The sequence below is a fragment of the Rhododendron vialii genome, chromosome 10a, assembly GCF_030253575.1.
Source record: "Rhododendron vialii isolate Sample 1 chromosome 10a, ASM3025357v1".
NCBI classification, from domain to species: domain Eukaryota; kingdom Viridiplantae; phylum Streptophyta; class Magnoliopsida; order Ericales; family Ericaceae; genus Rhododendron; species Rhododendron vialii.
The window spans coordinates 33265643-33292531 of NC_080566.1; the positions used below are offsets into that span (position 1 = coordinate 33265643).

General features: G+C 35.9%; 2 protein-coding genes across 2 annotated transcripts; both read right to left on the reverse strand.

Annotated features, from left to right (window-relative positions):
* Positions 1 to 749: 749 nt before the first annotated feature.
* Positions 750 to 12825, reverse strand: LOC131302341 (uncharacterized). Its single transcript, XM_058328914.1, has 7 exons — positions 12702 to 12825; positions 8321 to 8430; positions 6062 to 6307; positions 2120 to 2218; positions 1550 to 1742; positions 1343 to 1444; positions 750 to 974 (listed from the first exon to the last, which is right to left on the reverse strand). Exons 2-7 carry the CDS (start codon positions 8387 to 8389, stop codon positions 919 to 921), a joined length of 765 nt encoding a protein of 254 aa, XP_058184897.1. The 5' UTR covers positions 8390 to 8430; positions 12702 to 12825; the 3' UTR covers positions 750 to 918.
* Positions 12826 to 18749: 5924 nt separating this feature from the next.
* On the reverse strand, positions 18750 to 26434 carry LOC131302342 (uncharacterized). Its single transcript, XM_058328915.1, has 7 exons — positions 25962 to 26434; positions 24327 to 24436; positions 21566 to 21811; positions 20826 to 20924; positions 19557 to 19749; positions 19339 to 19440; positions 18750 to 18971 (listed from the first exon to the last, which is right to left on the reverse strand). The coding sequence occupies exons 1-7, from the start codon at positions 26392 to 26394 to the stop codon at positions 18916 to 18918; spliced, it is 1239 nt and encodes a 412-aa protein (XP_058184898.1). The 5' UTR covers positions 26395 to 26434; the 3' UTR covers positions 18750 to 18915.
* Positions 26435 to 26889: the final 455 nt, after the last annotated feature.

Consider the following 26889-nt stretch of genomic DNA (forward strand, 5'->3'; position numbering starts at 1 on the left):
TTGAGGGTGTTTTATCCAACTTTGGTTTCCTCATCGATGTACCCCTTCGAATTTAATAAAAGTTCTGTTTGCCGATCAAAAAAAAATAAAATTGGAGAGGTATATGAGAACCCTACTCTGAAGTCCGGACTCTTCAGGGCATGATTTCCCGCCACTATATATTAAAGCAAATGATATGTCGAACACGCATTCAATGCTATCTTGTCATATTTCAACCTGGCCTAATATGTGCCAACCAAATATTCATACGACATTGAAAAAAACTTGAGTGTACGCCATATGTCTTTTTTTGAAAATTTGCGCGGTTTCATAATCATGTTGATCTTGTCGTGCTCATGTTTATGCTTACTAGGGAGCAAACAGTTCCAATTTATAGGCACAATTTACTAACAGTTCCTTGGTTTTGGGAAGTTAACTGAACAACTTCCCTTTGTGTCCGCTCCTTGGATTTTCTCCCTTTGTTCGCTTGCATGGGCAAGGCTAGTTTATTTCTCGATCTAATTCGGACCGTTGATTGTTGAGATAAACGGTCCAAATGGGCACAACACCTCCCACGGGTCCAAGAGACAACCAATTACATAAGAACGCTTTACAATGCAACTGAATGGAACTGCTATCCGATCTAATTAGTTATACCAGAAACATGTCCTTTTGATCATGCCAATTAATTAGCTCCGGAAACTACACAATGTAACTGTACACAATTGCATAGGATTTCAATTTGAATAAATGTACACTAAAGATGTCGGTGCCGTTCTAACCCTTCGCAGTTATTGTTCATTCAATATGAAAACAAGACGATCGGATATATCTTGAGGGTTCGAGATGGGTAACCATACGAAAAATAGTCCCTTTTTACATGGTAAAATCAAAGAACTATCTACAACATCATTTAAGAAAATTCGACTGTTGTTGCAGTTATATCTTCTCAATCTTTTCAATAAAGCTGAGCATTGTCTTCTGGCCTTTCTCATCTGTTAAAATGCAAAACCCAGAAACGTAAGTCAGTTAATTTTCTCCGAGCAAGTTCATCTACGCGACTTTTGGCAGTAACCAAACACCAATACTGTAAAGCTAGCTTCCTTCAAAATTCGAGACAAATTTCGGAGATTACTACATATTGATATGTTCGATATCTGAAATTTCTTCAAAGTGTCGACACATATGGAAAACATTTAGGCCATGTTCCGCTAACTAAAATAAGTACTCATTTAACTTGTTTTTTAGATTAAAGATGATGTATTGCGAAAGAATGACTTGTCTTGTAAAATGGGATAGATATATAAGTAGTTACAAAATAAGATTCTTAGCGGAACAGGACCTTAGACTACGTAATACTAACCAAGTTTGGCTATTGTGTGCCCTCTGGGATGATTAATCACAACTGGATCCACAAACGAGTCCAACAACTCAATCCCTGATTCTTTCAAGTAATCTGTTTCACCTGTAAATTAAACACATGCGTAACGTAAGTACCAATCGAGTCTTCAATTTTGGTTCAAGTTACGGTTCAACAGTACCAAAATTAGCATCAGAAGAAGGAAGCTACCTATAATGTGGAGGGAAGGGCACTGGAGAGGAGATGAAAAGGCATTGGCGGCCAGTTTGGGACAGGCAAACTTGGATACGGATCCGCCAAACTTGCCCCCTGACATTAAGATTACGTACTTGATCTTCGGAACCTTTGTGAGTGCCAGACCCTGTGATTGAAGTCCTGGCAATGTTGCAGATATAACGGCTCCCTACAGTTTATTGTGAGCAAATTAATCCGCGAATCAGAGAAGTAAGCGAAATAGTCATTTTGACAACTAAACAAGTACGGTTAGACAACTTCTCGTGTGGCCATTTTTGGTCTTTCGTTTCAACCAACATTCCTTGTCGAGCGGGTGCAGTGCAGCCGATCCGGCCGTTCATCTCGGCACAAATGCCTCGGATCAAATCCTAGAGCATACAAATCTCATACAAATCGAAACCGTCCATTACTCGGTTATGATTCGAGCCATGTGGTTTCTTTTGCCTCTCAGACTTTCTTAAAAAATGTTTTCCCAAGACAAGACAAGAAACTACTTACAAAAAATCATTCCCCCAGAAAGTAAATCAAATAGTATCAACTACCCACCTGGGAAAAACCCATCAGACCATCAAAAGGTCCATGCTTGATCATATAATCTTCAATGTAAGCAAGACAGTTATCGAAATTGGAAACCTCCTGATAATCCTATTAATTACACAAAACACAATTCACACAAAATTAAGTTAAAAAACACATTCTTTGGACCAATATGGGCATCTAAAATCACCCCAACATCAAAAGCTCAAATATATACAGAGTAAATACATTAAAAATGAGAGGGTATTTGGGAGTCGAGGTAGGATCTTCTGTGCCAAAAAACCCATATGTTATTTCAACTGTCAGAAAATCACTCGGCATAGAGACACAGGAGTTTTTCGGGACAAAGATTGGAGCTGAGCCACGATTGTCATTTTACATTGTGGGTAATTGGATTTTGCTTATTTGGCCTCATATTATGGAATGCATCATCGGAGATGAATGCAAAATCTAAAAACCACATAGTGGAGTTTTTTGAATACTTATATACTAGGCTCCGTTTCCACTAACAAAAAACACTAAAACCTTAACGCATTTTACCATCTCGTTTCTTGTAAAGACCCGATTTTTTTTAAAAATAACTAATAATTATTATTCAATCAAAAATAATTATTTTGCTCGAAAAAAATTATTTATGCTGTCATACAAAATTTTATTTCCATAATCATTCGTGTGTGCGGGTGTACCGGTGAGTAATTTTCCTTGTGTGTACTTTGATTGCACTAGAGTATTTTTCCTAACCTAACACTAATACCCAGCCTCACCTTCTTCTTGTACTTGGTCTTTTGCCTGCCATTCACCCCATCCATTTACTCTAACCAAACCATCTCAAACCAACTAAACCAAACATCACCTCCTTTGTTTTCCATCACCCATCAGATTACTTTTTCATGCTTAGCCATTTTTAGCCGTATCTTTTCCCTAGCCACTAAGAATCCTACACCACTTTCTAATGCTTTCCTTTAACCTCTAAACAAAACCCATAAATTTACCACCTATTATCCAAGAGATCTTTACCTAAGGCCATTCACAGTAGTATAATCAAAAATGGATAACCAAAAGTTGACACATCAGCTTTTGATTATCCATTTAAGAGGTTGCTAAGCTTAACAATGTTGAGGTCCACAATGGTCACTTCTAGTTCATAACCAAAATAAGGGGTCCACTACAATTTCACTCTCTCCTTATGTTTTCCACCATTGATCACTTCCTTCCATTACGTTTTTTTTTTCGGGCAAAAATATATCGTTTACGTACCTTCTTTAATTTTGGGGAAAATTTGTGACTTCCATTCCTCATATTATGAATTTGGAAAAAAAAAATCATGTACTTAAAAAAAAAAATCAAATGTGTTCTTGAATTTGGAAAAGAATGCAAGGTTCTTCATGTACTCAATCACAAGGAGAGGAATGAAAAAAGAATAAAATAGAAACGAAAAAAAAAAGTGAAATACCTTAATCCGGCGATAATTAGTTGAATTGTAGATGAACGAAAGATATGAGCTTCACTTTTGGAGGGAAAGAAAGAGAAACAGTTTGTGGGTAAAGAGAATGAGATATAGAGCATGCGAAGAATAAAATATCATTTGAAACATGCGTGTATACAATTTTGGAACCAATTAACTTATATGGTGTGAGATCCACAAATTTTGATTATTGAAAAATGTTGCTAGTTTTGGTTATCCAAAGCCCAAAATTTGATTATTTCTAAGAATGTTGCTAAGTTTGACTATACCATTATGAGTCATTTTTTACATCAACATTATTAACTTTAAAAATAATTTGCTTTTGATTATACCACTGTGGATGGCCTAAGTTAATGACACTTTTAAATCAACTACCTCCCCCATTTCATATTCTCGGCAGAGAGAAAGATCGAGAGACTAAAGAAGTGAACACTACTTTCTTTTTCCAACGCCTCCTACCATCTACAAAGTCCACCATCTCTTCTTTAAAATTTCTGCAACTTGAACCATACAATTTCAGTCCAAAACAATCCGATCGATCACCATTACTCCATTCCAGCTCGAAAACTGTATAGAAACCAACTCCAGAAAAAATAAAATCAGCCATTTGGGTCCCAAGTCACCGCAACCGAGTCACCACCGAACCGTCGTTTCGCTCCGTTTCTTTTTCTTCAAACCACCGCTTATTCTTCGGGAAGAGAGGTAGTTAAATCCTATCTCCCTTAGTATATTTGTCTATAGTGGGATAATGTAGAGATTTGAATGTTGTGTGTATGTACTATATTTTTCCTACAGAACAAATGGTGTAGAACTGGCACGGTAGGCTCTTGGAATATAAATTTGGGTGAACTTTTATATCAATGAAATTTGTGCCTTGTTGAAAAGTTTTCTCATAACTGCCTTATCAAGTTAAATGGTATTGAGTTAGGGTAATGATGTGATAAATAATTAAGTTTATGAGCTAGAAATGTTGGTTAAGAGAACCATGCATGATAAATAAAAGAATGGTCAGATTATTTGAGTTCCGAAATTTTTTGTCTCGTAATGCTAGCTAATTCCATGTTTAAGGGCCTTTGAAATCATGCTCACTTAGGAATTGTTAACTTAGACAAGATTGATGAAATGGAAATATGTCCTTTGTTCCTTCTAGTATGGCCATTACTAGCCTTGATATCCTCCCTTTTTATGCTTAATGTTCTACTAGTATATTAGTTATAACAAATTTCCGTTAAAGGATGAGTTACGGTTACGGTGATTTCTTTCTATTAGTTAACAAAGGTTTAATTATAATTTTCGTATTTGTTAGCATCATTGTTAATGACATCCATTATTGTTATTGTTATTTGTCTTGATAAATGTTATCGCCTTGCGAGAACTTAGAACGGACTTAGGTTCATGGGGTGGTATACGATTAGAGGATTATATAGACGTTGATAAGTAAAGGATAAATTGGAAGGTGATTGAGTTATGATTTTAAGATGGGTGCTAACAAGGGCCCAGTCTTGTGTTAAGATGGGTGCTAACAGGGGCCTAGGTTGTTTGAGAAACGTAACCCTAGGTAGGGCACAGTTGTGATTGGCTGCGAGAACAGGTTTGGTTCCTTCCTTGCGTGGTTGCGTCGACTGTAGATCCGAGTAAATAATTTGGTAGCTATCAACGAGACACAGCAAGGAGCAGTCTAAATCATACTGGGTTGCCTTACGCTGGAGGTTAAGGGTAGGACGGATCTCAAGGTGAGATCCTAGATTTCACATAAGTTAAGGAGTAGTAATTGAAATCAAGCGCCATTTATTATTTGCATTGCTTTCCTTATCTTGTTATGTGTAAGTTATGGGTTTCAGGTAGGTTTGGCTACTGAGCGTCATCGCTCACGGTACTATCTTGCCCTGGTAACTTGAATGCCAGGTATCGAAGACAGAACATAAGTGTCGTACAATCCGACTGGAGTTAACACTGCTGAGGAGGGAGCCGAAGAACCTTGGTTTCCGTATGCGTAATCGCTCTGATTTAATTTAAGTCAACTTTATTTTGAAAGCTTCAAGGTTTATTTGGAGAAATGTAATATTTGGTCAAATTTGGCTACTTAAACTTAATTCGATATGGTTGTAATATGATGACACTACTTTTGAAATAGTGATGTATTAAATCTATAAATTTTAAATTGGAAAAATTGTCCTTTAAATGTTTTTATTAATGTTCCGAAATTCGGGGCATTACATTTCTACTAACAAAATAGTTGTCAACAAAAAGTATTTTTGCTACAATAACTCTACTCACAAATCTATCAACAACTTATTCAAAATAACTTGACATTTCCCAACAACTTATTCACTACCGGAAACACCGAACAACTGCACAACCACAAATAAAAATCTAAAAAATTTTCGCTACTGGAAACACCTCCTAATTTATCTGTGATTTAGAATTTAGAATTATGAAAATATAAATGGCTCTCAAACACCCAAGAGGTTTTTTTTTTCTCGTACCTGGCTATACTGGAACCACTCGTAAAAAGGAGGATCGTAGAAGTCTTCAATATCGGATTTGCCTTGGGCCAAATAAGGGCCATTGGGGAAGACGAGGTCTAATTTCTCGAGCAATGCCTCTGGCCACCGTTTGATCAGCTGCGTCTGGAGCACTTTGGCGCTCATTCTCAGCCCATGGAGGCAGAGGAATCGCGGTTTCTTGTGGATTCGACTTCCCGTCTCACTTTTTTCGATTTTTCTAAACTCCTAGGAAAAGAGAATTAAGAAGTAGTTATGATCACCGTCGATTCGAGAAATGACACTAACACTCGTGTGTGCAAGTTACATGAGTAGGAGGTCAAGCAGGCGGCAGGATCCTCTGTTCCGAAAACTCTTGTGCCGTGGAATTTTTCAGCCGTTGGATTGTATGATTTCAGGACAGAGGATATCGGATTGTTATAGCCTATAAGTAGGTGTGTGAAAGTAGCTCATATAGTTGTCCAATAACCAAATTTAGTGGATATTACATTTTTTCAATCAAGTACATCTTTCATTACACAAAAACATTTTCTCTGGCTCTCTCTCTCTCTCTCTCCCTCTCTCTCTCTCTCTCTCTCAACAATGATTTAAAAAAAAATTTAAAAACCGTTTTTGAAAATGGAAGTTTTTACACAAAACTGTTTATTTTAAAAAAAAAATTGTATTACACAAAAAAAAATTAAAACCTTTTAAAATTATTTTTCAAAAAACGGTTCTTTTTTAAAAAATTCAAAAATAATTTTTTTTACAACTTTTTGTTTTGAAAATTTTCATAAAACTCTTTTTTTTATTTCTAATAACTAGTTTTTATTAGTTCGAAAACTATTTTAAAAAAAATTGTTTACTAAGTTCACATACAGTGTTTAGTTTTTTTTTTTATAGTTTGATTAGGTGACGTGACGAGTTTTTGGTATCCAATATGACATTTCATTGAGAATCCCTACATTGCTAATCTTAGCAATTCTTTAAATAGTTAATCAAAAGGTGATATGACAATTTTTAATTATCAAATTTTAATTAGGCCATTGTGGATGCTCATAGTGGGTACTGGATTGTAACATTTGATAAAAAGACAACTCTTTTCAATAGCTATTCATCTTAAATGCATTTTGAGTTTCTAGTAAATTGGTGAATAATATAATTCAATTTCTTTTTCTTCTTTTCTTTTAAGTATAGTCGAGAAGAAAAGCAAAGAAAAACCAATTGACCGAACACCGAAAAGATCAGGACTTTCACCTGATCTCAAAGTACAGCCCCTAGATTTTATTTTTTTAAGGGCGATGAAAATTTTCATTAATCATAAAATAACAAAAGATGAAATTTACATAAAGAAGAAAATTTTCATTAATCATTTTTTTTCTGATTTCTCGCGGGCTAAACACGTGTAAATTTTAGTCATTAGGTAGACAGTGAGGTTCAAACACAAGATATATTGTCTGCTCCAGGGGCGTCTCTACATGGAGTCCAAATGGTTAGCGTTGAAAAATGTACTAAAATTTCGTATTTCGGTGCGGCTCAAGGGACATTCAAAAACACACCTAAAAAAACACCCCAAATCTCAATCTCATAGTTCCCGATCAAATTTTTATGATCCCAACCGTTCAATGTGTGCAGAATGTGATTTTAAGGGTGCCTTCTAGAAATTAGCAAAAAAAAAGACCAAAAAATGCTTGATTTGAGCAGTTTTTATTTGAACCGTTCTATAAAACTAATCGAAACTGTTCGGATCAATCTCTTTCCGGTCTTTTTTTTTTGCTCATTTTAAGCGGTAACTTTAAAATCACGTTCTGATCACATTGAGCGGCTCGAATCATCAAAATTTGATCGGGAACTATGAGGTGTTTTTTTGAGTGTCCTCGGAACTACCCCGTTTTTATATATAATTTGATTTTTCTTTCATACTTTTTCATATTGTTGGCACTGAATTGTTCATGAGTAGTCAAATTAAAAAAAAAAAAAAACATCACTTAAATTTGTAAGTATGTAGATAATATGACTCAACAAAACAAAATAAATTAAGCACAATTTGTTTTCAATCATAATAAAAAATTTCATTATATGTAGAGCTTTGTATCCAAAATTATTTATATTTTTGTCACCGTTGAACTAAAACTCTGGAGCCGCCGCTGGTTTGCTCTACTACCATATTAGATTGTTAACCGTCAATCCACATTTTATAGCTTGATTTCGGGCATTTGAATTAATCACTTAAGTTGTTAATTAATTACATTAACAACTTACTTCCACACTTTTTTCTCTTTCTATAGCCGATGTGCGAAATGCTAGAGTTTGTTCATGGCCATTGGTCATGATCTTTCCGGTCTGCTGTCTCGTCTTTGGACCAAGTCTCCCTGCAGTTAGTTGTTTAACGCGTTAGTACTATAACGGAGGAAATAAAAACAAAAACTATGTTCTTGTATTGATCAGATAACAGAAATAAGAGCCCGTTTCATAATACCTTCTTAAAAAAAAAATATTTATTTCATATTTTTAAATTAAAAAATAATGTAAATAAAAAAAAATTTTTAATTTTTTTTATTTGCACATCAAACAAGATTCATATTGCATATTTTTATATTTAAATAAGCCTATCATTTTTGAGCTTGAAATTGCTTTCTTGAAAAATAAACACTTATTTAGCGTTCGGGAATGGGGCCTAAAAATACGGACCCGGGGACCCTGCCGAGCGGCACCCCTGCCGAGCGGGTGCCGAGCGGCCAATCTGGCCGTTCATGTCAAAATCGACGGCCCAGATCGAAACATCTTTTCCTTTTCCTTTTCTTTTTTTTTTAAATCCATTCGGTATCTTTGCATCCGGGCCGTCCAAAACACTTTTGGACGGTCGAAATGCGCTAGGCACCTCTGCCGAGCACCCCTGCTTGGCAGGGTCTCCCAGTCCTAAAAATACATAATTGAATATAAAGAAACGAAAGCAGTACAGCTAGTTTTCTGATCCAAAAAAAAAAAAAAAAAATATAAAGAAACGAAAGGTTACATTAACTTGACGAAAAAAGAATCCGAAAAGTAAACCGACGTCCGTGCATCATATAGTGTTCAGAAAGACAGATTCGTTGCCTCGTCGGTGGAAGAGAATCGTACAGTAGTTTTTACAAAGAATTTTTTTTTTCTCGGCAAAAGAAAATTTTATTAAATTCGAAGAGGGTACATCGAGTAGAGGGGAAGTGAGAACCAGAAAGTGTACCACATCCCAAAAAGATAAGGAAAGATACACTCAAATACACCTAAATAATAAGTCTTCTAATACCGTCAAGGTTTCTTTTGATATCTTCCACTGTATACACCTTTAGATCAAATTTGGCTTTGATCCACAATGCCACCCTTGTTTTTATTAACTCCTCTATTTGATTACGATTCACAACTTTGTTGTTAAATATAGCATCATTCATTGCAAACCAAATAGACCATAGGGTTGCATAAAAGCAATATTTCCAAAGATGTTTCTCCAAAATATTAAACCGGGAAGAGAACCACCAAGAACATAACTCCAACAAATTTGAAGGAGCCACCCAAGCTAGGTTCCACCAATTTGGTATCTTTGACCATATGTAAGTAGAAAAGGGGCAAGAACGCAACACATGCACTGGAGTTTCTAGTTCCTGCAAACAAAAAGGGCAAGCGAGAGCATGTTCATCTACTCCTATAATTAGGTTTCTACTGCTCAAAATTGATCTAATTGCAATCCTATTTTGAGGTTTCACTACAAAGATCCCAACCCAGAATTTTGGTTAAAAGTATTATCTTAAAAAAAAAAAAAAAATAGCACATGAATAGTGATGGAAATTTATTACTAACTAATAGGACCACCTTATCTATCTCAGTTCTTAAAAAACACCATAAACGTGAAAAGTGGAATAAATAAAAGCATGGAATGCGCGATGTTTTTATTTATTTCCAAAACGGGCTAAATGAAATCAGTACAATACTTATAGGGGTGGCCCTAGGGCGGTAAACGAACCGAATCGAGCCGAACCCTGTTAAGTTCGGCTCGGGTTCATTAAGGTATGAGTTCGGCTCGGGTTCGGCTCGAGCCTGAACAACTTGGCTCGAGTTCGGCTCGTTAAAATTTTTCAAGGCTCGGGTTCGGCTCGGTTGGGTTCGTTAAGATACTAGTCTGGCTCGAGTTTGGCTCGGATTCGACTCGGGTTCGATTCGAACTTGAACATCTTGGCTCGAGTTTGGCTCGTTAAACTCAAATGAATCGAGCCGAGCGGAATCTAAGCTCGAATTGAGCTCGTCAAGACTCAGGTTTGATTCAGCTCAGCTCATTAAACTCAAGCGAACCCAAACTCTCTCATTGATCGTATAGAATTTGGGAGAAAAATAAGTATTGAATTATATATACAACCTTAAAATTTTTTACATTTACAAATAGATCCCTATTGAATTATTAATTAAATTTAAGTATAGGTTCGCGAACCTAACCGACCCGAATACCGTTAGGCTCAGGTTCGGCTCATTTACGGAACGAGCCTAGAATTGAGGTTCAGGTTCGTTCATTTAGCAGACGAATCGAACTCGAACGAACTTTTACCGAACCAAGCCTCGAACAGTTCGCGAATGGCTCAATTCATTTACAGCCCTAGGTGGCCCTAATGCCACGACTTATTCTGATAGTGCCACGATTGTTCCTGTTGTCTTGACAATTTTGCCCTCAATTTGTTCTAGTTGTCTCTACTTCTATTTCCTTTGCTTGCATCATAGGTGTGTCAGGCCCATTTAACTTTCGTCTTTCATTTATCTTCTCGCTTCAATCGATTTGCATGTCCTTCACCATCATTTCGGAATCGGATCCAACCTCCTCGCCGGTAGATGACCAGATGTCATCAAGACCCATTCCGGTGCCGACAACGACCATGAAAGACCTCTTCGGTGGTCGACAATGTCTCAGTTTGCTGTCGGTGATCTCGGAATCGAGCATTTCATCTTTGTTTCCACCGATTTCTGTCTTTCATTTCGGAATGTTTATGAAACACGTGAGGTAGAGATGGATGGCCTCAAAATCAAACCAATCGTAAAGTGTGAAAGAAGAGAAAAAGGCAAAAATGGGGTTGTCTGAGGGAGAGGGTTTGAATATTTTTTATCGGTAGAGGGTTTGAATTTCATTTTCAATTTTGCAGAAATATTTTGAAGTTCGCTGCAAGTACTAATTCATGTAAAATGAGTGTTAGACCTTGGAAGAGATGGGGTACTTGTATGTGTTGTATCCAAAAGAGAAAGATTCGAAATCAAATGAGAAGGTTTGATCGTTTGACGTGGAGTAGTGAGGAAATGGGGGAGAAGACGAAAACTTTAGAAAATAGTACTCCGTACTTATAAAAGTGAGAAGATGAACAGAATCCCGAGTCTCGTAGGACCAACGAGGGTATAATCGCCAATGCATAGGAAAAGTCGTGCCACTAAGAAAAGGTGTCGTGGCCTTATCATTACCCTACTTATAGGAAAAAAAATGCATTGAACAACTTCTTCTCATGAAATCTTAACCTACATCCTCGCCTCTCAAATTTTAGAACCAACCGACCTGCTACCAAGACGCCAACAAAAAACCCTACGGGCCAAGCCCAAAACTACACCTAAATGCTTGATTCACCCTGCACAACCCTAACCAGAATAAAGACCCAAATGCAAAATATATATGGAACGCGAGTTGTTGACCCCTTTAATCTTAGTGTTTAATTGGAGCATCAAATAATGTATAGCTTTTGTTTCCTCTAAAAATAAAATATGGATTCTCCCTCTCTCTCTCTCTCTCTCTCTCTCTCTCTCTCTCTCTCTCTCTCTCTCTCTCTCTCTCTCATAGGGGAAAAAGAATTTATTAACCTTTGAATAGGTGCGCTCTCCCTCTCTCGGTCAACAGGAACAATCGACTAAGTTGTCATTCTCAAACAAGTATTTCTAACTTGAGATTTTTTGTTGAGAAGCATGTTGCTGTGCAGTACTTTAGTTGACTTGCGAGGAAAGTAATGACCTTATTTTCTATAGTGAAAGACCAGAAGTGCTTATGGTCTGTGATGGGATAAAAGAAGAGTGCTTGAGGTGTGGATCAAAGGGAAATTAGCGCAGTCCAAGCCTTAGGCCGTTAAAGAAAAGGCCTAAGAGTATACCTTAGAATTGTAAAACGCTTAATTATGTTTCTTAATGCATTTCCAGTTAACCAAAAAAAAAAAAAACCAGAGAGAGAGAGAAAAGGCCTGAGACTGGTACCTCAGAGTTGGGACTGCCTCAAGAAATTGATGATTTGTAAGTCATAAAGTTTCTTTTGCATGTCATGAATTCGTTACTAGTAAATGTTATGAATTCTCACTTAAATGTTATCGATTGTTACACATATGTTATGGATTTCTATCCAAAAACGTTAAGAATTCAAGGCGACTCAAAGGTGCAGACCATACATACTCAAATAGTGTGTGTCAAATCTTCCCGTTTCCTATTAATCTTTGTAACTTTGTTATTGGGGTTAACAAAATTTCTTTGCTGATCAAAAAAAAAAAAAACAAAAAGAGCATACCCTTAGAGAAAATATGAAAAACAAATTAAAAAGAGTTAGAAGTAGAAAATTATTTTGTTGATGATTTGAAATAAAAGAGATAGAAACAGATTAGACCTGCTAATGCATCGAGAAGCGTTAATTTTACAGAACTAGAGGATTCCGTGATAGCCACCGCCTCTCCGGTCTCCACATACCCGGGGCCGCTTGCGAAATGGCCCAGAGACCACCGCTATTCTTGTCGGGCACTGCCACCCTCATCAAATCCTTCCGCCCCACCTTCTCACCACCACCACCATACTGATGTTTATTAAACCTCACCACACGTTGAGGTGGTGGGGATATGGACCCAATGCTTAAGGGCAAATTTGGCATGGTCTTATTGAAGGACAAGTCATTTTCAATCCAACCCGAGCTTTCCATTTTTGGATCATAAACATGATTCTTGGTCTTTTTGCGATAATTGGCTTGGGAATTTCTTGTCGGGCACGGGATTGAGATTGGGCTCGGGCTTAGTGTCATTTTAGGTACTTGAGCATACATGTTTGTGTGTGTGTGTGTGAGAGAGAGAGAGAGAGAGAGAGAGAGAGAGATGGGGTGTGAATTTGAGAACTAGTTGTATTTATAGGCTTGGTGGGAAGATTATGTGTAATACATGACCTAGCTTTGGATAATACTCCCTCGTTCCCTTTTTAAGGGTCCTGCTTCGTAACTTTAACTTATTAAAAAGATATCATCATTATACCTTTCACATCAACTTTTTCCCTCATTTTTCCTACTTACCCATCATCATTACACTTTTACTTACTAACTTATCAAAATGGAATCTACTTTTAGGGCAAAGTAGACAATGCACCAATTTTTACCCACTAACTTTACAAAATGGACACTTATTAAAGGACAACCCAAAATGAAATACTGGACTCTAAATAAGGGATGGAGGGAGTAGTACTAATTGTTTTTGTCTCATTACTTACTCTAAGGTGTATTTTATATAGGGGATGTGTTCTGTCCGAATGAGACGGAAATCTCATGGTTTCTGCTATTATCTATTATGGGCCCTACCAAGCGTTTACTTCAATAATCTTAATCGTTCATCTTGTAACGTCTGCAAATTAATATGTTCAAGCAGAAAATCAGCTTGATCGGACATCAATAGCTATATTAAAAGTTAAATTGTGGTTTATAAAACGGACGGTTTGGTTCTGTTACCACTTCTTAAAGTTAAATTGTACATAAGCGTCAATTTTATAAACCAAAATTTAATTTTTGATATAAAAATTGATGTCCGATCAAGCTGATTTTTTTACGTGGACAAATAATTTGCGGATCCTACACGATGAACAGTTCAGATTACTGTAGTGAACGCTCGGTATGCCTCACAATGGGTGGCAAAAACCATAGGATTTCCACCTCAACCAAAAAGAATTTAATCTCTTTTATAAAGCATTAGAATTTAATCTCTTTTATAAAACATTAAAGTGTATTTCATTGCATACGAATATCATATGATACAATCAGATCTCACCGTTGATATGCGGGATGTATTCACTCAAAGTGAATATTTGAAGAATATCATATAATGCAATTAAATCTCACCGTTGATATGTGGGATTTGGACGCTTTTCGAGGCAAAAAACATTTGCTTACAGTATAGACTGATATTTAACTATATTAAATTAAATGATGTTGCAACAGCGTCAAGAAGTGCGCGCATTGGTCCCTTAGATTCGAAGACATGATTTTCACAGTCCCATCCTAGTTGTTTCAGTTGTGTTTGTTTCTGATGTAATCTTAAACTTACCAGGTTTTTGTTCGGGGTGGCTACTTGCCAACTCTTCTCCCTTTATTGTAGCGGGTGGCATTTGAATATCCTTAGCCTAGGTGCCAACATATTTAGGGTATAGATTTTTGGTTGTAATGCCGTTTTCCCAGTTTCCTTTTAATCTTTGTAACTCTTTGGTTCGGAGATTAATAAAATTATTCTTTTGCCTACAAAAAAAACAGCGTCAAGAAGTGGGCAGCTTTTTTTTTAATGTCCAAGGCATTTACACAAAATTACACACTACTAGCTGCTTACAATACGTATGTTCTCTCCTTCCACTTCATGACTTCAACTCTAGCTTAAGGAATTTCATCAGAAACGCAAAATGTAGGTAGCCGTTTAGCTGCTTTGTTTTGGGCGTTTTTTTTACCTTTGGTCTTTGTTGTTTTGGCTGGTGTCTTACCGTCATGATTTTTTGGGTCTCGTGTGACAATTTGCCGTTGTAATTTTTATTTTGATAGGCAATAAAATTTTATTAAGAAACTTGACAAATGGTTTTTGTAGTGTTCAGTTGGCAGGAAAGTAGTGGAAAACATGTTTTTAAGTTTTCTTGCAAGATTTACTTTCTTGCAAAAGTGATCTGGCCAAAAGCATAGAATTTTGCATCACGGGAAAAGTTTTCTCCATTGTGGGGCCAAAATAAATGGCGGGTAAGAAAAAAAGTGAATGACGCCAATACCAAAAACATACGAATTAGGTTCTTAGAAAGGCACTTTGAGATTTACGTGAGCAATAACAATTTCGACTACTATGGTACTTTCTGAGATAATTGTTGTGGAAAAAGATTGGTAATTTATTTTTTTGGAAGTATTTAGTTATCTTGTCATTAGTGTTCAATTTTGTTTTGTACTAACTAATCAGTGAGTTTTTGTATCGGCAACTAACCAAGCACGGTTGTTTAACATTTGTTTATTTAGTTATCATCTACTTATTTTTTAAACTTCATTTGTACGGTTGATTATTAGGGGATGTCAATTTAAATGAGGGATTTGCATGACCATTTAGAAAATAGCAAATTGAATAAGGAATTGCAAGTCGATTTTCTCATTTCATGTTAAGGCTTTGCATTAGATAAAATACATTTTCCGTATGTGCTCATTTTTGAAATGTGATAGCCTATTATTTAGCTCTCAAAGTTACTTTTATTTAAAAATAGCCATGGGAATAAAAATAAAGAAGTTTATCATAAGTGTCTTTTCTCGGCAAATGAACCACTAAACTTTAGTTTTCCTGCAAAAAAAATTTGTCAAATGAACTCTCACAGGAAAATAGATTTCTTTTTCCTTTTCCTTTACTTCACTTTACTTAACTTTTCTTGAGAATAACTTTTCAGTACAACATTCCTGACAACTGAACGGAGCCTAAGTTGGAGAAGGAAAAAGGAGAATCCAACAAAAATTAAGTTGGATGAAAACCTGTTTCCAAAACACCCTATAGGCCTCAAAATGTCCATATTTAAACATGCGGTTTGCCGTTGTGCCCTTAGTTTGTTTAATTCTTTTTCTTTTTATAAAAAAAATTCGAGAAAAAAAATGTAGATAGCTATCGGAGAACCAACAAAAAATGGGTAGTTAAAATCAACAAATATAAACCCATCTTTTACTGACCTAATAATTTGTGACAGTACGTAGGCCTTGTCATATGGCCCAAAAGATCAAGCTCAAGTTATTATCAGTCCCAAGTAGTATTGGCTTACGCATATCTTGTATTAGCATTGAGCCCGTTCGATGCACAGAACAAAATATAATAATTACATTGGTATTTTTTGGCTCCATGTAACAAATGGGCGCAACATTAGTTGACAAAAAATATAATTCAATTTTTTATCCAGTCCTGTGTTCAATGCACATTAGTGTTGTCCCCAATTTATGCACGAAAAGACATATATATCTACTGTTATGAATTAAAAATTTTAATTGAATAAAATAAATTCAAATTAATTTGCAATTGTAAAAATGAAAAATAAACAAAACAAATAAACAAAAATTACAAAATATTACAACCCCCTCAATATATAAAATTTTAGGAAAATAGGATTGAGAATTTGGAGGCTTAGGAGAGACAAATACATTTGTATAGCGTACGTATTGATTGATTGATATTGGTCGATTGATACCACTTGGAAGTGGTCTGTCACCATCAAGATCTCCCTCAATTTTTTTTTATAAAATTAAATGTGCAACGTCCTCGTTATACCTTGACCCATCAACGTCCTCCCTATTGGCCATGGTAAAATACTTAATCGTGTACAATATTTTGTTCTGACACAATGGATCCAAGAGGTGACACGTAAAAATATTTCACAATGTGAGGCTCTCACATCGTATAGACCACAGTCGTGCACTGATACCATTTGTTAAGGATCCAACCGTTGCCGGCCTAATAATTTGTGAAAAGGAATGCACATATTAAGTAAGTCTAAGACGTGAGCGAGAATTAATCGAATAGTATACTATGAGAAGAAAATAATTCATTGAATCTAGAAATCATCTAAATCTACGACTAGTGCAAATTTGAATCCTATACCGTTGAACTACTTATAAATTGGGTCTTGCAATATGAAAAGAATATGCCATAATTTGTGTGCTTAGTTTGATACTTTCTGTATATAATGTATTTGCAGCTTCTTAGTCTCTGGAATATTACAGAGTTGAAATTTAGCAAAAAAGAATATCCTACCCTTTTCCACATTCTGTACGTAGGAGGAAGATGGGATTGAACTTGCCAAAAGGAGTTTTGTCAAATGCCATCGCGAATGCACTTAAGTGTCATTTAATGATATTCGAGATCTCTCCATTTATATTGTCTATTAGTTTTGAGTTAGACATAAAGTTTTCACATGGTATCAAAGTGGGACCCATTCCACCCCATATTTTAAAAATTCACAATCACCACCCCACAATGACATACCGAAAAAGAGGCTACACATGCATACGTGACAGACTATAAATGTGGCTGCACTTGAGGAGAATGTCATAAAAATATAGTCTCACATTGCTTGGGAGTGAAATGAGCTAGTGATCACTTTAATAACATTTGGATTTCTTCACTCGTTGCCAATTGACTTTGAAAGCTGAACATGAAGTTTCCACAATTGGAGGTTAGGATTTGAACTTCTATTTCAAGATTTTAATATAATTATTCTAACCATACTGACATTTGCGGATCGAAGAAAAGATGGGATTGAACTCTCTTGGCTAAATGAATTTGGAACAATCACCTGGATTAGCTTGTGGAGTAATTCATTAAAAAAAAATGTGCAGGTATGTATCATACTCGACAACACATTGATTTGACAGTTTTCAGTATTAATTATTAATTTACTATATACTTATCAATGTCGAATAAAATTGATTTTTTTTTTTTTTTGAAAATATATTACTTTACGGATCCTACAAAATAAACTATTCAAATTCATTTAAAGTATATATGGTGGGGCCCAGAAATGGGGGTGGTGGAAACCCTAAAGTTTCTGCCTGAGGTGGATAGAATGTAAATTCTTTTACCGGAGATCAACTTCATTCCTTCCAAACATACGGGCCGGGTGAGATTGGGAACTCTGGGTGTGAAAAATGTGTGCTCAAGATATTTGTACAAGAGGACCAGGCCTATTTCTAAATGCCCACCAAAAAATCTTTTTTAACAAGATGCCGCAAAAATAAAGGTGATAAATGCATCCCATTTCTTCTGGTCGATTAAAAATTGGAGGGGTATATGAGAACCCTACTCCTCCACTATATTAAAGCAAATGATCTATCAAACACCAATTCAATGCTATCTTGTCACGTTTCAACCTAGCCTAACATGTGCCAACGAAATATTCATAAGACATTGAAAAAAACTTGAGTGTACGTACGCCATATGTCTTTTTTCGAAAATTTGCGCGGTTTCATTATCATGTTGATCTTGTCGTGCTCATGTTTGTGCTTACTAGGGAGCAAACATGCAGTTCCAATTTATAGGCACAATTTACTAACAGCTCCTTGGTTTTGGGAAGTTAACTGAACAACTTCCCTTTGTGTCTGTTCCTTGGATTTTCTCCCTATGTTCGCTTGCATGGGCAAGGCTAGTTTGTTTCTTTAATTTGGACCATTAATTGTTGAGATAAACGGTTCAAATGGGCACAGCACCTCCCACGGGTCCAAGAGGCAACCAATTACATAAGAACGCTTTACAATGCAACTGAATGGAATTGCTATCCGATCTAATTAGTTATACCAGAAACAAGTCCTTTTGCCAATTAATTAGCTCCAGAAACTACACATTGTAACTATACAGAATTGCATATTTTCTAAAATCATAGGATTTCAATTTGAATAAATGTACACTAAAGATGTCGGTGCCGTTCTAATCCTTTGCAGTTATTGTTCATTCAAGATCAAAACAAGACGATCGAATAAGAGTTCGCGCGAGATGCGTAACCATACGAAAAATAGTCCATTTTTACATGGTAAAATCAAAGAACTATCTACAACATCATTTAAGAAAATTCGACTGTTGTTGCAGTTACATCTTCTCAATCTTTTCAATGAAGCTGAGCATTGTCTTCTGGCCTTTCTCATCTGTTAAAATGCAAAACCCAGAAACGGAAGTCAGTTAATTTCTTCGAGCAAGTTCATCTATTCGACTTTTGGCTGTAACCAAACACCAGTATTGTAAAGCTAGCTTCCTTCAAAATTCGAGACAAATTTTGGAGATTACGACATATTGATATGTTCGATATCTGAAATTTCTTCAAAGTCTCGACATATATGGAAAACATTTAGGCCATATATCGCTAACTAAAATAAGTACTCATTTAACTTATTTTTTAGATTAAAGATGATGTATTGCGAAAGAATGACTTGTCTTGTAAAACGGGATAGATATATAAGTAGTTAAGAAATAAGAATCTTATTGGAACGAGACCTTAGACTACGTAATACTAACCAAGTTTGGCTACTGTATGCCCTCTGGGATGATTAATCACAACTGGATCCACAAACGAGTCCAACAACTCAATCCCTGATTCTTTCAAGTAATCTGTTTCGCCTGTAAGTTAAACACAAGATACATAAATGCGTAATGTAAGTACCAATTGAGTCTTCAATTTTGGTTCATGTTACTGTTCAAAAGTACCAAAATCAGCATCAGAAGATGGAAGCTACCTATAATGTGGAGGGAAGGGCACTGGACAGGAGATGAAAAGGCATCGGCGGCCAGTTTGGGACAGGCAAACTTGGATACGGATCCGCCAAACTTACCCCCCGACATTAAGATTACGTACTTGATCTTCGGAACCTTTGTGAGTGCCAGACCCTGTGATTGAAGTCCTGGCAATGTTGCAGATATAACGGCCCCCTACAGTTCATTGTGAGCAAATTACATAATCGGTGAACTCAGAGAAGTAAGCAAATGAGTCCTTTTGACGACTAAATATGATCAGACAACTTCTCGTGTGGCCGTTTGTGGTCTTTTATTTCAACCAACACTCACACAATTGTTAGCTTTTCCAGCATCAGAATAAGCAAAAGTCTACCGACTCTACCCCACCGTTTTGTTTCACCGCACCCGGCCCTCACTGCTCTCAATTGCACCATCCGAATTGTAATGTCCGGATTTTAAAATAACTTTTACACGGAAGAGTTTAACTAGAGTTATTTTAAAATCCGGACGTTGATTGCCAAGACGGACAGTGAGAGTGAGCGCTGCAGCGAGAGAAACGGTGAAACAGAGTGGTGGACGTAGAACCACCAAACAATAAGGACTCATATTGCAGAAATGTCACCATCCGGCTGAACTTTCATTATGATAGGATATGGTGACATACAGAAAACATTGATAAGCAAAAACGTGTAGGATTCAGAAACTCCGGTAAAATGAAAAGGAACAGGGCTTGTCTCTAGTTTTGGATATAACTGTATTGGTCAATTTTCATGATATCAATCGTTCATCTTGTAGAGATCATCGAGAAGATTATTCCAACCAAAACTCATGTTCGGTGTTTAATTAAACATGATTTCGCAATAAATTTTATATTGAGAAAGGAAAGACAAAGTGAGACTATCAGATCAGAACCCTTTCATATGAAATGAAAATGAATCGATCACTTGCCGAGGGGATTACTAATTGTCTTAATGGGCTCTGAAATATCAACGATAACAGATCATCTTAATGGGTCTCGGATGAGACCCGAAAAATCAAAATTGGACCGTCTAGTTACCTCCAAATTTGGAAAGGATGCTCTCCTCCTAAAAACCATACATAGATGATAGATGGAATTGGCCACTTTTAGCAAAATCTTGTCATCCATGTAATTCATGTGGTTTCTTTTGTCTCCTAGACTTTCTTTAAAAATGTTTTTTCCAAGACACTATAAGAAATAAACTTAAACAAAATCATTCACCTAGAAAATATATCAAATATCAACTACCCACCTGGGAAAAACCCATCAGACCATCAAATGGTCCATGCTTGATCATATAATCTTCAACGTAAGCAAGACAGTTATCGAAATTGGAAACCTCCTGATAATCCTATTAATTACACAAAACACAATTCACAAAAAATTAAGTCAAAAACGCATTCTTTGCACCAATATGGGCAGCTAAAATCACCCCAACATCAAAAGCTCTAATAAATACAGAGTAATAAATACATTGAAAATGAGAGGGTATCTGGGAGTCGAGGCAGGATCCTCTGTGCCAAAAAACCCATCTGTCATGTTTTAAATCAAGCGTCCGGAAAATTCCTCGGCATAGAGGCATAGGGGTTTTTAGAATAGAGGAGATTGAACCCCTTGGGAGTCATGATTGTCATTTTGCATTGTGGGTTATTGGATTTTGCTTATTTGGCCACATATTATGGAATGCATCGTCGGAAACGAATGTAAAATCTAAAAACCACACAGAGGAGCTTTTTGAATTCGAATACTAATTTTATTTGTAATTTAGAATTCAGAATCGTGAAAATATAAATGGCTCTCAAACACCCGAGAAACCATGCTTTGTGAGATGGTTTGCTCATGTCCCCTCTCTGTGGAGACCAAGGTTCGAGTCTCACGAGGCTATAAATAGCCTCTGAGCTCATTCGTTAAATAATTTCCTACTAACCCCCGCTAGCTATAAAATATGGCCAAAAAAAAAAAAACCTGAGTTTTTTGTTTTTGTATTTTTACCTGGCTATACTGAAACCACTCGTAAAAAGGAGGATCGTAGAAGTCTTCAATATCGGATTTGCCCTGGGCCAAATAAGGGCCATTGGGGAAGACGAGGTCTAATTTCCCGAGCAATGCCTCGGGCCACCGTTTGATCAGCTGCGTCTGGAGCACTTCGGCACTCATTCTCATCCCATGGAGGCAGAGGAATCGCGGTTTCTTGTGGATTCGACTTCCGGTCTCACTTTTTTTGATTTTTCTAAACTCCTGGGAAAAGAGAATTAAGAAGTACGTAGTTATGATCACCGTCGATTAAAGAAATGACACTAACACTCGTGTGTGCAAGTTACATAGGTAGGAGGTCAAGTAGGAGGCACGATCCTCAGTTCGGAAAATCTCTGTGCAGAGAGATTTTTCGACCGTTGAATTGTATGATTTCAGGACAGAGGATATCGGACCGCCATAAGTAGGTCCGTGCAAGTAGCTCAAATAGTTGTCCAATAACCAAATTTAGTGGACATCATATTTTCTCAATAAGTACATCCTTCAATATACAAAAACTCTCTCTTTATCCCCCTCTATCTCTCAACAATGTTTTAAAAAAAAATTAAAAACCATTTTTGAAAAATGAAGTTTTCACACAAAACTGTTTTTTTATTTTATTTTAAAAACACTGTATTATTTTACAACTTTTTTTTTTTGAAAATTTTCATAAAACTATTTCGCTTCTAATAACTAGTTTTTATTAGTTCGAAAACTATTTTTAAAAAACTGTTTACTAAGTTCACATACAGTATTTAGTTTTTTGTAGTTTGAATAGGCCGGTGATGTGACGAGTTTTGGTTTTCCAATATGATTATTTCATTGTGAACCTTTAAATTGCTAACCTTAGCAATTCCTTAAATAGTTAATCAAAAGGTGATGTGACAATTTTTGGTTATCCAATTTTAATTAAGCCATCGTGGATGCTCATAGTGGGTACTGGAATGTAACATTTGATAAAAAGACAACTCTTTTCAATGGCTATTCATCTTAAATTCATTTCGAGTTTCTAGTAAATTGGCGAATAATATAGTTCAATTTTTTTTTCTTCATTTCTTTTAAGTATAGTCGAGAAGAAAAAAAAAAGCAAAGAAAAACTCATTGACCGAACACCGAAAAGAACAAGACTTTTACCTGATCTCAAAGTACAGCCCCTAGATTTTTATTTTTTTTAGGCTGCTGATTTTGTCAATCTTTTTTTTTGTTAACGTCACTCCCTTTCAAGTGTATTTTTGAAGCAAAAATACACTTGCAAGGAAGTGGCGTTAACAAAAAAGGGAGTGGCAAAATCATTTCCCTTTTTTAAAGGGCGATGAAAATTTTCACTAATCATAAAATAACAAAAGATGAAATTTATAAAGAAGAAAAAGAAATGCATTGAGAGAGGTTCAAAGAGTACAACGACTCTCCTTCTACTGCTACTCGCAAAAATTAATCTAACTCCAAGCCACTCGATTTTTTCTAATAAAACAATATTACAAAACATTTTTGACAAGATGCCAACAAAAAACCGAAGACATAAATGCTGATAAAATATTCTCGAATGCCCATGCTTTGAATGTGTACAGATAGTTAAAAAATTATTAATCACCAACTCATTTAAAAGTTTAAGTTGTTAGAGAGATGGCCAACTTTATTATTTTTATTCTCAATATGGCCCCTCACATGTAGTCAGACTCTCCTGCATAAGCAGGCTAAAAATGTGAAAATTTTAGTCATTAGGCAGTGAGGTTCGAACACAAGATATATTGTCTGCTCCAGGGGCGGCTCCACATGGAGTCTAGATGATTCAAACGAACCCTCTGGACTTGAAAAATGTACTAAAATTTTATATAATTTGATTTTTCTTTCTTGCTTTTTCATATTGTTGGCACGAAATTGTTCATGAATAGTCAAATTATAAAATTAAAAAAAAAAAAAACATCACTTAAATTTGTAAGTATGTAGATAATATGACTCAACAAAACAAAATAAATTAAGCACAATTCAATTTCAATCATAATAAAAAATTTCATTTTATGTAGAGCTTTGTATTCAAAAAAAAATTATTTATATTTTTGTCACTGTTGAACTAAAACTCTAGAGCCGCCTCTGGTTTGCTCTACTACCATATTAAAGCATCCCCATTGTAATAAGCAAATGGGTTTGGATAAGCAAAATTAACAATAATGCTCAAAAAATATCCCATATTGTAATAAGCAAAGTTACAAGTTTTTTAACAAATAACCAAATTTCATCCATTCCATAACCAAACTTAACAACTTTTACTAATAACCACAACTCAATAATCAAACTTAAACCTCAATAACTCAAAAATACCTCACATTGGAATCGTCTTATCGAGACAAATAATTTGGTATAATCAGGTGCGTGATTGAAACTCGTTTGTGATTAAACAAATGTGCATTGTGTATTGTGGGATTTTTTTGGTTATGGATCCAAAAATAACCAATGTAAAGGTAGAGGTTGTTAAGTTTGATTATGGACTAAATAGATAATCAAATGCTGACGTGACATATTTTGGTTATTGATTTTGATTATTACCATTGCGGATGCCCTTAGATTGTTAATTAACCGTCAACCCACCTAAAAGCTTAAGTTAGCTATTAGAGGGAATGACAACTTTATTAGTGTATTTATTCCTGTACATAACACCTTTTAGACTCAAAACATTTATAGCTTGATTTCGGGCATTTCAATTCACTTAAGTTGTTAATTAATTACATTAATTTCAACTTACTTCCACACTTTTTTCTCTCTCCATAACCGATGTGCGAGAAGCAAGAGTTTGTTTATGGCCATTGGTCATGATCTTTCCGGTGTGCTGTTTCGTGTTTGGACCAAGTCTCCCTGCAGTTAGTTGTTTAACCCGTTAGTACTATAACGCAGGAAATAGAAACAAAAACTTTGATCTTGTATTAATCGGATAACAGAAATAAAAATGTACATAGCTGAATATAAAGAAACGAAAGGTTACATTAACTTGACGGAGAAAAGAATTCGCAAAAGTAAACCAAGGTCCGTGTATCATACAGTGTTCAGAAAGATAGATTTGTTGCCTCGTCGGCGGAAGAAAATCGTACAATAGTTTTTACATGTACAGTTGTACGAAAAAGAGGTACCCAAGTTTTAATAGTATATACTAGCACATCATCTTCAAAAAAAAAATATTAGCACATGAATAGTGATGGAAATTTATTACTAACTAATAGTACCATTTTATCTATTTTGGATCTTAACAAACACTTTAAACGTGAAAAGTGGAATAAATAAAAGCATGGAACGCGAGATATTTTTTTTGATTTCCAAAACGGGCTAAATGAAATCAGTACAATACTTGTAGGAAAAGAAATGCATTGAACAACTTCTCAAGAAATCTTAACCTACATCCTCGCCTCTCAAATCTTAGAATTAACCGGCCTGCTTGCAAGACGCCAACAAAAAAAAAACCCTCACCTAAATGCTTGATTCACCCAAGCCCAACCCTAGCCAGAATAAAGACCCAAATGCAAAATATGGAACGCGAGATGTTGACCCCTTTAATCACAGTGTTTAATTGGAGCATCAAATAATGTATGGCTAATTTTGTTTCCGCTAAAAACAAAATATGGATTCTCTCTCTCTCTCTCTCTCTCTCTCTCTCTCTCTCTCTCTCTCTCTCATAGGGAAAAAAAGAATTTATTAACCTTTGAATGGGTGCGCTCTCCCTCTCTCAGTCAACAGTAACATTCTACTAAGATGTCATTCTCAATTAAACAAGTATTTCTAACTTGAAATTTTTTGTTGAGAAGCATGTTGCTGTGCAGTACTTTGGTTGACTTGCGAGGCCAGTAATGACCTTATTTTCTATAGTGAAAGACCAGAAGCGCATATGGTCTGTGATGGGATAAAAGAAGAGTACTTGTCGTGTGAATCAAAGGTAAATATAGCGAGGGGCAGTCCAAGTTTTAGGCCGTTAGAGGAAAGGCCTGGGAGTCTATCCTAGAATTGTAAACACTGAATTATGTTTCTTAATGCATTTCCAGTTTACCCAAAAAAAAAGAAAAAAGAAAAGGCCTTGGACCTCAGAGTTGGGAAGGCCTCAAGAAATTGATGATTTGTAAGTCATAAGTTTCTTTTGCATGTCATGAATTCGTTACTAGTAAATGTTAGTATGAATTTCTATGCAAATGTTATCGATTGTTACACACATATGTTATGGATTTCTATCCAAAACCGTTAAGAATTCAAGGCGACTCAAAGGTGCAGACCTACATACTCAAATAGCGTGTGTCAGAGCATACCCTTAGAGAAAATATGAAAAACAAATTAAAAAGAGCTAGAAGTATAAAATTATTTTGCTGGTGATTAAAAACAAAAAAGAGAGAGATTAGACCTGCTAATGCATCGAGAAGCGTTAATTTTCCAGAACCAGAGGGTTCCATGATAGCCAACGCCTCTCCGGTCTCCACATACCCTGTGGCCGTCTGCCAAGTGGCCCAGAGACCACCGCTATTCTTGTCGGGCACTGCCACCCTCATCAAATCCTTCCGCCCCACCTTCTCACCACCACCACCACCACCATATTGATGTTTATTAAACCTCACCACATGTTGAGGTGGTGGGGATATGGACCCAGTGCTAAAGGGCAAATTTGGCATGGTCTTATTGAAGGGCAAGTCATTTTCAACCGAACCCAAGCTTTCCATTTTTGGATCATAAACATGATTCTTGGTTCTTTTGCGATAATTGGCTTGGGAATTTCTTGTCGGGCACGGGATTGAGATTGGGCTCGGGCTTAGTGTCATTTTAAGTACTTGAGCAAACATGTTTGAGAGAGAGAGAGAGAGAGAGAGAGAGAGAGAGGTGTGATGGGGTGTGAATTTGAGAACTAGGAGTATTTATAGGCTTGGTGGGAAGATTATGTGTAATAAAAGGCCTAGCATTGGATAATAACTAATTGTTTTTGTCTCATTATATACTCTAAGGCTCCGTTCAGTTGTCAGGAATGTTGTACCGGAAAGTTATTCTCAGGAAAAGTGAAGTAAAGAAAAAAGAAATCTATTTTCATGTGAGTGTTCATTTGATAATTTTTTTTTGATAATTTTTTTTTTTTGCAGGAAAACTAAAGTTTAGTGATTCATTTGCCGGGAAAAGACGCTTATGAGAAACTTCTTTATTTTTATTTCCATGACTAATTTTAAATAAAAGTAACTTTGATAGCTAAATAATAGGCTATCATATTTCAAAAATTAACATATACGAAAAATGTATTTTATCTAATGCAAAGCCTTAACATAAAATGAAAAAATCGACTTGCAATT